The 12,984-nt window shown below is 40.7% G+C and overlaps 1 protein-coding gene across 1 annotated transcript in view; it reads right to left on the reverse strand.

Annotated features, from left to right (window-relative positions):
- itgb5 (integrin, beta 5) overlaps positions 1-12,984 on the reverse strand; it is a 47,374-nt gene that overhangs the window by 11,245 nt on the left and 23,145 nt on the right. Inside the window, exons 12-13 of the mRNA XM_070975632.1 lie at positions 2,184-2,406; positions 824-924 (exon numbers count right to left, since the gene is read on the reverse strand). Of these exons, the coding sequence (XP_070831733.1) occupies positions 824-924; positions 2,184-2,406 (324 nt within the window). The remainder of the gene's footprint in view (positions 1-823; positions 925-2,183; positions 2,407-12,984) is intronic.

The following is a 12,984-nucleotide window of genomic DNA, read 5'->3' on the forward strand; positions in this document are numbered from 1 at the left end:
TATCTATCTATCTATCTATCTATCTATCTATCTATCTAATTGATTGCAAATTTGTCTATGCAAATGGAATCTATTATCGGTTTGGACATCAGGGTCGTGTTGTTGGCTTGACTCTGAATCCAGCTGTAGGCTAAAGGTGTTCTTTAATTTAACAGTACCATGATATATCACTAGATATATTTTTATTTTCAGCCTTATTTCAATCTTATTTGACATTCATTTTTATCTGTTTTCATGTCCATTCTGTCTTCTTAATGTAAAGCAACCACTTGGTGCATGTGATTCCCTTAAAGCACTTTGAGATGCAACTCCTGTATGAAAGGTGCTATAAAAGTAAGGTTTATTATTATTATTATTATTATTATTATTATTATTATTATTATTATTATTATTATTATATTCTGGTTCTCTTGTCACCTCCGGTATCATGTCACCTTATAACACATTTAGCCATTTTTATGTAAACTCCATCTTAATATGATTCCATTGTCAGTGACAGTAAATGTTTAAAACACACCTATTCTTGGAAGGACAGTGCTCAAGCACGGTGTTAAGCTGTTGTGTTTGTATGTACTTTATCACATCAGAGGTGTTAAATGAGTCACATTAGAAATCACTGGTCGACTCACTGTACTTTAGCAGGGCCCCACAATAACAGCATAAAAAGGCCAATAAAAAGTGACAGTGAACGAAGTATGTCATGTGAAAAGTGAAACTGTTGCAGATGTAACAGATGTCAATACTTTTCCTCTGCCAGCCAGCTGGTCTGTGTGCGTGCCTATAGTACATGCGTACGTGTGTATGTACATGTGTGTTTACTCACTGAGGGTCTCCACAGTGATGATTTCATCTTTGCACAGGCGCTGGCAAGTCTGGTTGTCTGCAAGCCGTCCTGAGTTGAAAAGCCGGCACTCGATACACTCTCTGAAGCAGAAAAGTACAACTTATATTCAAACCTAAGAGGGGCCTCTATTATCTTTTGCCATGAGCCAAGAAGCATTCAGAGAGCACAAATCTACATAAGGTTGCCCAACCTCTTAAATTTGTCATTTCAACGCTGTTTATTATTTTACTCTGGATACGTCAGCTATCACAAATGCCCCACTGCATTCTTCAAAACACTGGAAGTTTCTCTGCAGCAAACTGTAAGCAACTGCACAGTGGGTGAACCGTGAACCACAGAAACAAAATAAACTGCAGCCAGTGACTTCAATTACTAATGCTTTTGCGTGCATCAGACTGAAACAGTCCCTTTGGTTTTCAGTAATATATTACAGATGCATCAAGTTTGTTAAAACCTGAATTTGAAATTCATTATTGGTACAGGTGTGGTTATTATGATATAATACAGTGTAACAGCACCTTAAACTGCAGCCTCCAAATGGTCATACAGTTGAGTCAACACCTCCAAAATAAAGCCTATGGCCTAACATCTGTCTTTTCCATATCCTGCTAATGAAACATGGTGCAGAAGCATGTGTAACTCTATTAGTGTGTTAGTGCTATTAGTGCAAGTGTTGCATCTTTCAAATACCATCTCATTGGTCATATAATTGTAGCACACACAGCAGACAGAGCAGCAATGACCTGTCTCTAAACTCATGTCTGGTCCAGGGTGAAAGGTTGTTCCATAAAGACTTCCATTGCCTTGGAAAACTGGAGCCATGTGTATGTAAGGAGGCCCGCTAACAGGGCACAGCAGTTATTCGGCTCAAGATGACTATTCTCTTTACTAGATGTCTGATGGCCATATAACGGCAACCTCAAAGAGGCTGAGCTGTCACACTGCATGATGCAAGTTCAAAGAACGGGGCAACGGTTTCATTTCTTTGGGTCACAAATGGAATGAGTGTTATCTGGACAACTCTCTCATGACTTCTTCATCAAAGCTCAGACAAGTCCACAGGTGAGTGAGTTATGTGCAGGTTTTGACTCAAGTTTTAAACTTGATGTGTTTGATGGTTTGACCTTGTCCCTGTTCGGCTGACTGCATCTCATCACTAAAGCAGATTTCTGAGGCCAAATTGCTGCACCTTGTTTCGATTTTCCACCTTCCATCTCATATAATGATCAAGTCATAAAAGCGTCACAGAAATACATGTGATGCCCAATCGGTTGTTACACATCCATCAGTGTTGTGAAGTGCTCGTTACAGTATGGTTTGTTCCTAAAATAGTCTGTACCTTTTAGTGCCACAGGCATCAGGGCAGGTGGGGCATTTTTCACATGTATCTCCAAAGGCCCCTGGCTCAGCACACTGACAGCGGCCGCACACACAGCTCCCCCGCCCACTGCACATCTTCCCATCATCTGAAATGCAGGACGACGTCTCTGTGGAGCAGATACAGTTGTCGCCAATGTAACCAGCGTGGCATTTACACTCCCCACAGTGGCATTCTCCATGACCTGGACAGGAGAAGAACAACAAGGAAGTGCTTTGGTCACTCTATGGGAGAGTCATAATACATAGCAAGGTAGATCTGATCTGACCGCATTCATTGTGTGATGCCATCTACAAACAGCAAATACTGGCGGAAAATACAAGTAAACACTTAGACATTCACATTTTAGCAACTTAGCATTGAAAAATTTTTGGAAACATCATGTAATAATGCCAGAAGCCAATCCCATACCAGCTGAGGGCAGCTGCCTGATGTTGGCAGCTGTGGGGATTTCTTTTATGCTGATGGGATAAAAAATAAAAAGGCAGAATGTATACTAAGAGTTATAAAGGCTGGAATTAGAATTAGAAGATGAAACACCACAAACCTGATAAAACACGAGTATTGTGTAAAGGAGTACACTACAATGGCCAAAAGTGTGTGGGCACAAATGAATTTTTTTTTAATGATATAACAGCTCCATTCAGGCATTCCACTAAGTTTTGGAGGCTGGCTGCAGGAATTTGCTCTAATTCAGACACAAGAGCTTTAGGGGGGTCCTACACTTGTTGGCAGTCAACATTTCAATAAATCCTAAAGGTTTTGGATAGGGTTAAGGTCAGGACTTCCTGTAAAATGCTTAAATTTTTTAATATTGATATCACTGTCCAGAAGGAAGTTGAACAATACTACCCTATTTCTAGTCTGACATCGTTATCTTGTGGACATTAATTATAACTTAGTGACACTGTTAGCTTACTAACTGTTTATCTTGAGTAACAGGGTCATGATTTCTGGGTTTTTCAAATTCATCTTTTTGGCACTCTGGGCCATACAAGCCAAGTGCCATCTAGCTGCACTACGTTTAAGAGAAGGATGACATCTCTACAATCGACTTCTCCAGAACTCAGCCAACTCACACATAACAGTCTAGAATGCTAAATAGCACTTGTAAAACATTGCTTTTTTTTTTTTTTTTTTTTGTGATTTTGGGATGAACTTCCCTTCAGGAAGAAAACAGACACAAAGGAATCAAGCTCACAGTTTCCTCTTCCCGAGAGAACAATTTGACCCTCCTTTGCAACAGTGAACAACTGGAGCAGCTGGAGGTTTACAGAGCTGGCCTAGTCCACATCTACTACCAGGACTGAGCAAACTGCCCCATCATAACATGCACTGGAATAAATGGAACAGGAGGCGAGCCTTCGGGAGAGAGCTGTGGGGCCATGTTGAAGCTCTGATTTGTCTCAATGGTCTTTGTGACCACGCTCCCTCAACTGCACCCTGCACTAAGACAAGAGGAATCTTTGATGGGGGGAGGACAGCAGCTGTAATCAGGGAAGCATTATTTGACAAGCTTATTTCACACTAGCTGTTCCAAGACCCTCCACAAAGACCACATTCATTGTGCTTCTATCTGAGATGGATAGAGAGTGGACAGAAAACAGTTTACTTAAGTCACACTTTATCAAGACAGGCTACAGGCAGGTCAAATCCAAGAATTCGTGGTCTGTATCAGAAGACATGTGCAGAACAATAGCAGTACCGTGTGTCAGACCTACAAGGGCATCAGCTATGCTTTGGTGATGATCCTGAAATTTTTCTTTGTGTTAAGTGATAGTATAGCAAATACCTTTGAGTTTTGGACTGTTGGCTGGACAAAAGAAGCAATCTGAGGACATCATCTCAAATTTTAGTAACTTGTGATGGGGATTTCTCACAAGTTTCTGACATTTTATTGACAATTAATCAATGAAATGAGAAAATAATCATGTACTTAACTGACAATCAAAATATGTGTTAGTTGTAGCTCTCCATCAGTCTGACTTTCAGACAGGTAAGTCATGTGTTTCAGGGGTTGGGAGGCACTATGGTCACAGAAACTTATTAATAAGGTGTGTCTCTGAGCCATACATTTGTTATATCAAACATTTTTGTTTTGAAAGTAACAGTTATTTTTCAAATAGCTGCCATTTCCTCTTCTAAGCAATTCACATAGAAAAATAGTGAAAACAGAACTATGATCTCACAAAGGAGTGAAGATTGAGGAGAAAATCTGTCATTATCGTATGAAATCACTGATATCCATCGAGGAGTGGGTGCTCCTTCTGTCCAACATGCACCCATGACAGTCGGGGATGAGAACAATCAGATTATGCTCACACTTAAACTCAGACACAGTGGAGAACAAAAGCAGTCTATGATTAAATCCAGATCCTCAAAAAGGTTTTGGAGACTTCTCGAAACCAACATGAAACATTTCGTCTGATCATCAACAGGGTGGTCAGGGTTGTGCAACATGCTGTCTGGACTCACAGACATGCAATAAATGCTTGCTATTTTTGTACTGATGTCTGCACTCTTAATTATTCAGCATACAGTGGGCTGCAGAACAACACATTTTAAGGTGGAAAAACTGAGACTGATCAAATTAATCCTTTTTTTTTGCGGGTAAGAGTCTGGAGCACCACTCCCAAACCTCAGCAGAGGAGGCCAGCATGACGAGTGGCATGTGGTTGACTCATGGTACCAACCCTGGGAACGTGTCCTGAAACGACAGCACTGCTGCTCAGGCATTCAGAGGGCATAGAAGCTTGCTCTTTTTTTGTGAGAGAGTTTGGTAAGAATAAAGGTTCCAAGTGCAGATGCTTTGACATCAGCTTTGTTCAACAAGTGCGGACGAGCTGCTAGCAGGACGGCGGTCGACAAACATTCTCCTCTGCTCATTGTGTTTATACAGTCCTTTAGTATGAGAAGGAATCGACTGGTGTTCTCTGATGCTGTTTTCTGCAATATTTAAAAGTGATTTAAAATACGGGCGGCACAGTAGCGCAAGTAGGTAGTGCGCATGCCTCACAGCAAGAAGGTCGCCGGTTCGATCCCCGGATCAGGCAGGGCCTTTCTGTGTGAAGTTTGCATGTTCTTCCCTAAATCTACCTAAATAAGAGCTATCTTAGATTTCATCAGACCATGAGTTAGAGTTGTCACTGCCTTGTCAAACTGTCACCAAGGTGCTGTCTCTTTATCTAGATACTGATAGCCAGTTCACCACTCTTGAGCTAACTGGCATGCTGACAGAAAAGAATACCAGCACTCAACAATAAACAAGCCCTCATACGATAACCATCACTATGTCTGAAAACAAATATTTGGAGCATGTGCATAGGCTCTTTATTCCACCATTCCTTTAGTTACCAAGCTGCTTAGTTATTACATGTCTTTTGGCTGTTTTGCCACGCCATTTTGATTTGCTGCTCAACAGTGAGATAAAACACTGCTCATGATAAACACAGCTGTGTCAGAGGAGGAGGAGATGTGGAATGTCTTCAGATCCTTCAGAGCTGTGACCTTCCTCTTTTGCTTGCAACTTTTCCATGACGTTTCTCTAGACATTCAGTCAGCCTGGACAAGCAGCCAAGTTGAGTCAAAATGACACAAGAAGTAGCTGCTAAAGACAAACCAAACTGAGACTTTGTCCTCAGACAGCAGGCTACTTTCTCTTTCCTGAATGATACATCTTTTCATATTATTCATTTCTGTATTTCAGATACAGTATGTGCTGACGGTTCCAGCATTCCATCAGATGAGTGAAAGTGAGAGTGATATGGAAGTTTATTGATGACAAAATAATTGAGAAAGCAATTGTGCATTAGGATTCAAGCCATGAGTGGATCAGTTGATTTGAGGTTGCATGGGGAATTGTATAACTACATTTGAGCAGGCACTATTGATTCTGATACTCATAATGACTGATGGCAGTCTGATTCCCCTGAGCACAAAGACAAAGTGAGAGGAGAGGGTCACTTGTTCAATCTGACCTGGAAGTGAAAGGTCATCCTGTTCAAACTGACCTTCTACTTTCAAAATAACAGCTGGCACAGTGGCTTTTTTAACCAGCAGATGGAGACAAAGAGCAGTATTTAGTTTCTGTATTATTTTAAAAATCCAAAAGTATCAACACTAAATAACAGTGCTGTCAATCGATTAAAATATTTAATCACAATTAATCTCATGAATGTCATAGTTAACTCGCGATTAATCGCAAAATAAATCCGACATTTTTATCTATTCTAAGTGTCCCATTAATTATCATTTTAATACTGTTATCAACATGGAAAAGTGGATAGGCTTGCTTTGTGCAAATGTTTTTTATTGAAAACAACGTGTAGTGTTATATTTCACACTAACATTCTCACTTTGAGCAGTCATTCACATTTGAAGCAAAATCTCACACAATTTAACACTGTCAATAAACAGATGACAAAAAATAAATACTTGGTTAAAAAAAGCTCCTTCAACAATCCTTTCTAAGGGATCAAAACAGGGTGACACAAGATAAAGTTACAAAGTGCACATCATTGTAAACTGCAGTTAAACCATGGCTTAAACTTTCCTTTATTAAGTTTCCTTTCAACATACAAGCAGTCAGACTATAATGCTCTTCTATTTATTCACCAGAGGCTTATCAGCCCAGCCTCTCATTTCTCTCCAGAACGAATGAACATTACTTGCCTAATGCCTGCAGTAAGCTTGTTCTTAGTTGCGGTATCCATATCCCTCTGTTGAAACCCATCCATTGTCGCCTGGTTTCGACAAGGAGGCGGCGGAGAATTTGCATTCACTGTGTGTTTGGCCATCAAGTGGTATTTCAGACTAAATGTGCTGCGGTGATAATTTAGTTCACACCGACAACACACACAGATAACTTGTTATCTTGTCAGTCGACCCATCTGGCAACTTTTTAAAACTAAACTTTACATTCAGAATCTTGTTCGCATCCATTCCGGCAAGTTAACATTTATTTAGAAGTAGTTACTGGCTGTATACCATAATGACCATGACCTTCTATTTGTGTGATTTTCTGAACCAGATGTAGGGGTTTCTCTTAATGTTTTCATGAAGAAACACATTTATGAATGAGGCTCATTGTCACTCCTGAGCTCAATGAATTATGGGATGTGGTTACATTTAGCATTTTCAGAATAGGCATGTTGAAAATCCAACATACCAGTATGAATAAACTAGGCGACAGTGGGCGATGAGTTGGACCACCAACCGTATCTAAAATAGTGGGCTAAACGATAGAAGCATACGGGCATAAAATGTGTCAATCACGCTGTCCTAAATAGCCAAATGTTCGCCAATCACTTATTACTGAGAACCAATGGATTCAAAAGCGGACTTTTTCCTTCTGTGGACTTAAATTTTGAAAAAGACATGAACCTGACATCCAGATGCAGCAACCACTTGCAACCTCAAATTTCCAAAAGCTGCAAAAGCAGCTGAACTCAGAAATAATTGCGTGCACTGGGTTTGCACGCTCAAATCTGATTCTTCCCTTACAAATCCATGCCTGTGCACTCTCAAAGGTTGACTTGCAGACAGACTAGCACTGTCAAATATTTTGTCATCAATATACTTCCATAGTGTAAAAGAGAAAGAGCAAATCAAATCTGGAAACCAGGCTGTCAAGAGTACTCAGTCTGGTGCAGCGGGGTCTCCCCCATGTTGCTCGCTTCCTCTGCTGAGCACATTTCAGTTCACTGAGCTAATTCACATCTTGCATTGCTACTGCTGAGCAGGATTAAAAAGAAATACAACAGTGAGAATGGTCTAGCTCCTCCATTGCCTTGCCTTTCAGCTCTTCACAATACACCACAGAGTATAAAGACCACATAAATGAATAAAGCTCAAATCCTCATTGACTCAGTAGCGAAGAAAAAGTGTATCGAAAATATGTATCGACTTGACTGAAATTTCCAGCACCGCTATTAAATGAATCTTGAGGTGAGACTAATTTGTCAAGTGTTTTTCAAGAATGGACTCTGAAACTCAACTTGTGGATGAGGAGCCATTACAGAGCTCAAAGGAAATTATCTGAATTTCCAGGACAACTGAGCAAATTCCATCCACTGATGAAGATCATGTGATATATGATCAAAAGCTCCATGAACATAATTTGAATATACAATATGCAATAATATACAATATAATAAATGCCCATATGTGCATGTACGATTACTGATTGTCACACCAGTTAAATGCCAGTAAATTTACTGAGGAAAAGTTACAATTATGGGATCAGGAATATTTTCACTAAACCAAGGCAGATAGAATTCAGAGGCAGATTGGAAATGCATTTCCACATTTTCTGCCTGGAGACATGCTGGATTTCAACATCATATTTAAACAGGCTTAGGTGAATATTTAGAGATTATAAAAGAGGAAATGGACTGCTGGGTCATTTTTAGAGGGATAGCTGTTGCACTTTATCGTGTCAATGTGCCAGACAGTGAGTGCTTGGGCTTTAAAAACAAACAGGAGCACCAGTAATGCTGCCCTTTTCATTAAAGCACTCAAAGTAAACAAAATGTTCCCAGAGCAAATTATATCTGACATCTGAAAGCAACAGACCTTTGTGCATATCCAAATATTTCCTGTCTGCAGTGATAGAATGAACAAAGAAGCGTTTTACCAATCATCCTCTCTCTGGCATGTTTTGTTGGGGAAAAACAACAGAGGGAGGATGAAATGCACTGGACACAGATGTGTAATCCGTCAGACGTCTACAAAGCTAGACCCAGTTGTTTTAGAGCAGCTGGGGCTTGTGATTTGGAGTTATTTGACCCTTTTTGGATTTAAACCTACAATTATAAAGCTTATTTTGCCAATTTTTCCAAATATCTAATCGAGGCTGAGGCTTGCACAAATGAAACCAAACAGATCATATTTAACACTCAACCAAACAGTGATTACACAAAGTGCAATAGGCTTCTCTCAGATTTGAAGCATAAGACCAGTTTTGCATCCAGCCAAGATCTTCTTTTGGTCTGGAGGAATCATCTCCTACAAAGCTAAATGGGTCGTCACAACAAACTCAGTGACCCTCATTAGGAATGCAGTGTCTTGATATGATGCAGAGAGACTGGATAGAGGGTGGAAATGCTCCCTCTCCTATCAACTGTTGACGCAAAGAGAGAAACAGTCACTTCCTGCAGTGGTGGTCAAAGAGCTGCCTGTGTCCCAGAGGTTGTACTGTGTTTGTGTATGTATGTCTGTTGTGTGTAAATGTCCGATTTTCTGCTCTAAGTCTGATGAAAAGCTTCACTGAAAATTTGAAATACTTGTGGTGCACCCTGGGTCGCCTGCATCACAAAGCATTCATACATTTGAAAAAAGGAAGTAAAAAGGTAACAAGTCTGTCTCCAGGTAGCACGGTGGCTCAGTTGGTAACACTGTCGCCTCACAGCTAGAAGGTCCCCGGTTCGAATCCCGCTGTGGCGCTGGTGGCGTGTCCTCCACCTCCACCATGCCTCTGGTGCTGCTTTTTTCGAGGAAAAAAGGGGGCCTGTGTGGAGTTTGCATATTCTCCCCGGGGTTTCCTCCGTAATAACCCCCACTAAAAACATGCAAGAAGATCACCACCTGACCAATGGTGACAAAAAAAGATGGGCGCGGGCACCGGCATCGGCTGGCAGCTGGCAGCCCACCGCTCCTGGTCTGCCACGGAGGATCGACAGACCGAGGATGGGATAAATGCGGAGAAAAATTATTTCACAGGAAGCATGGCGTGTAACTAACTCTGTGTGATGTGATCAATAAAGTACGTTTCTTCTTCTTCTCCAGGGAGGATGGAAAATGCAGAACTCTTGTGAGAAATCCTACAGTACATTATTGACATACCATATAATCTTTCAAATAATGTTGCCAGCAACAGCATTTTCATATTCTTTAAAACTAAAGGGTACAACTTCCTCAGCTTTGACGTTGGCGTTTTTTTGTTGGCAGGTGTCGGTTAATAACCATGTCTTCAACCAGCAATGGATCAGCTGTTGATCCAGTTTCTGTGGACTAGGGCCGCAAATAATGATTATTTGCATTATCAGCTGAACTTGCCATGGTGAAAAATCATGACTACAATTTCCTATAGGTTTTTCAATGGCTGACGCTGATATTTAGAGAGCAGGACGGGCAATGGACGATATATAATGCCAATATCATGTTGATGTTCTTATGCATATGATAAAATATAACAATTTAAGAACTGAATTGTTTATTAGACTACTGTGATTAATTGTGTGTCGATCACCAAACTGCTTCATTAAGACAATTTGATAATACATATGTTACCATTAGAATCCATTGTAGCTGGGATAACTGAACCACAGCCACGGTGGTGGTGGTCAGACCAAAGCTCAAAGTATAAACAACCACCACAGTTTATTCTAAAAAAAGTATCTAAATCAATGCACAGCTTAAGCATTCCAGTTAATACTACCACATCTAGTGTGTCTGGTGTGGCTTCTCTGTCAGACTTAAAAAAGCAAATATGTCAAATGACAGAGTGCTTGGTGCATTAATTTCAGAGAAGTTCGGCTAGACAGCTTTACCATAGCATGCAGCCCCTCCCTGACCCTGGGAAGGAACGCAGAATATGACTGCATGACTTTAAATGAGAGCTCTGACAGCAGAACAATATCAGCAAAGCCACTCAACCTAATTACATAGTAGGCTGTGGGATATGATTATGGTTTGGTCATAGGCTCACACTGGCTTGAGAGCATTTCTTTTTTGCATGTTTGAGAAAAAAAACATACAGAGAAAAAGGAGAAGCTGCTCTGATCATGCTTTGCCTTCAAACTCAGTCCAATGTATCAGTGTGTGACACACGCTTGATTGGACTTACTTCAAGCTCCATGACACATTTTGAACATATTTAACTGTCCAATGTATGCACGCATTTGTAACTTCAGGACTGGTAGAGAAAATCAAACCCATTTGTTGTCAACTATCATTTCAGTCTCCCAACAATGCAACAGCAAAGCTCTTCCCACCAGACACAAATTGCCACAACAGCATTGGAAACAGAAGTGATACTTCCATGACAGCAGGAAGAACCACAAAAACAACCAGCAGAGAAACCCTCTAAGTGATCCCTGTCAAGCCTCTGGAGTGACAGTGGCTTCTGCAAACAAGGGCAGTCAATGAGCCGGACAACAGTCAACTCTCCACCGTGAGAATAACATTCAAATTCAGTTCTTGTGTCTCACCAAGCACTACCAAAAACATGTTTGTATAATTTTCCCAAGCAGTAAGGGTTCTTTAGCATTACTAGAGGCACTGTCAAAGTTTAGACACAGTAACAGGTCAGTCACATTCTGTCATTCATGAGGAATGATTACTTATCCTCCTTCAGGGCTCAAAGGTGGTGGACATACTGTTCTGATATATTAAGAGGGAGACAAAACACAGTGGCTTTTCTGTTTGCCTCTCCAAACTCAGACCTTTGCTACCCAGGAAGGAGAAGAAGCAAACTTGATGCAGGGGGAGTGGGGCTAAATGTCATCTAATTTGTGGGCGTAAATACTCCTAGAAATTAACTGCATTTCAAGAATCCCAGAAAAATTAAAGTCAGATAGAACCAATAGATTATGAGGGCTTAAATCCTATGTTGTCCTAATAAAAAGGCCTATGATTCATCAATAAATTGTTCATAGTATAATTGTTCATCTAGATAGTACTGTCAAATTTAGATGGCCGCAGCACACAGCATCTACATACTGCTCCCCCAGTGTTACTGCAGCTGCCAGCAGCACAGTGCACAACATAAAAGCAGGCTGGAGATCCAGGGGGCGTGCTCTAGATGCTACTCACAAACAAATCTTCCTACTTGCCATGTTTGTTAAGGATATCCACGTAAAAGCAGGAGTTTCTCTTTTAATAGTGTAATTATCAGATATTCAGGGCTACTTACATAAGGAAGAATACAACGTGGCATTATGTGGTATGTAGGAGAAAGAGGCCAACAGTCACGCTGATAAGGATAGTGACGCAGGGCCGCCCTGTAGCGGGTACCAATTGGTGGTGGCACTGTGGTAAACGTGAACCAATGGAAAAAGAGGAGTCACTATGCTGCAGCGAATTTCAATAGCCAGTGCTATTACACTAGAGTACTGTATTAAACAAAGAAATACTATTTTTTCACTGTGGGAAAAGTTTGATAACAAACCCAAGAAATGGCAAGCTACTGATTTTAATACGTCTCACACAATTTCTCACAGTCACAAGACATCAAGTGCAAAAATGAATAAATAAATTAGCAATCCTATGCAGGACTCATTCCAAAAGTACTTATTTTCTTAAATTAGTTTAAAAAGCAGACTGGAAATGTGCCAATGAGGAGATCTGAATGTGAATCAGCAAAATCAATAGGTACTGCACATTATTGCACAGTCCACCCTCACACCTATTAGTGTGTCTGCTTCAGACACAGCTTTGGATTTGGGTTAGTGCAGCTCCCTTTGAAGGTCTAGACATTGGTGCAGTGCAGGCTGGGGTAAGACTTGGTGCAGTCTGGAAGCTCTGGGCAAGACTATCCAATAAGGACGGCCTGAGAGTGGCCATGGAAGGCAAGGAACACAGTGCATTCTGGTTGTTTCAGTTTTTTTTAGCTTTTGAGAGCAGAAGGGAATACCACAGCCCCTTTTTCTCTATTTTCTCAGGTCATCTAGTGCCACTTTCAAAAATATTTGCAGCTTTCCAGCAATGAAATTCCAAAATTCCTCCTTAACACACAGAATGAGAGTGCTGCAAAACTCTGGTA

The sequence above is a fragment of the Chaetodon trifascialis genome, chromosome 12 (assembly GCF_039877785.1).
Source record: "Chaetodon trifascialis isolate fChaTrf1 chromosome 12, fChaTrf1.hap1, whole genome shotgun sequence".
NCBI lineage: Eukaryota > Metazoa > Chordata > Actinopteri > Chaetodontiformes > Chaetodontidae > Chaetodon > Chaetodon trifascialis.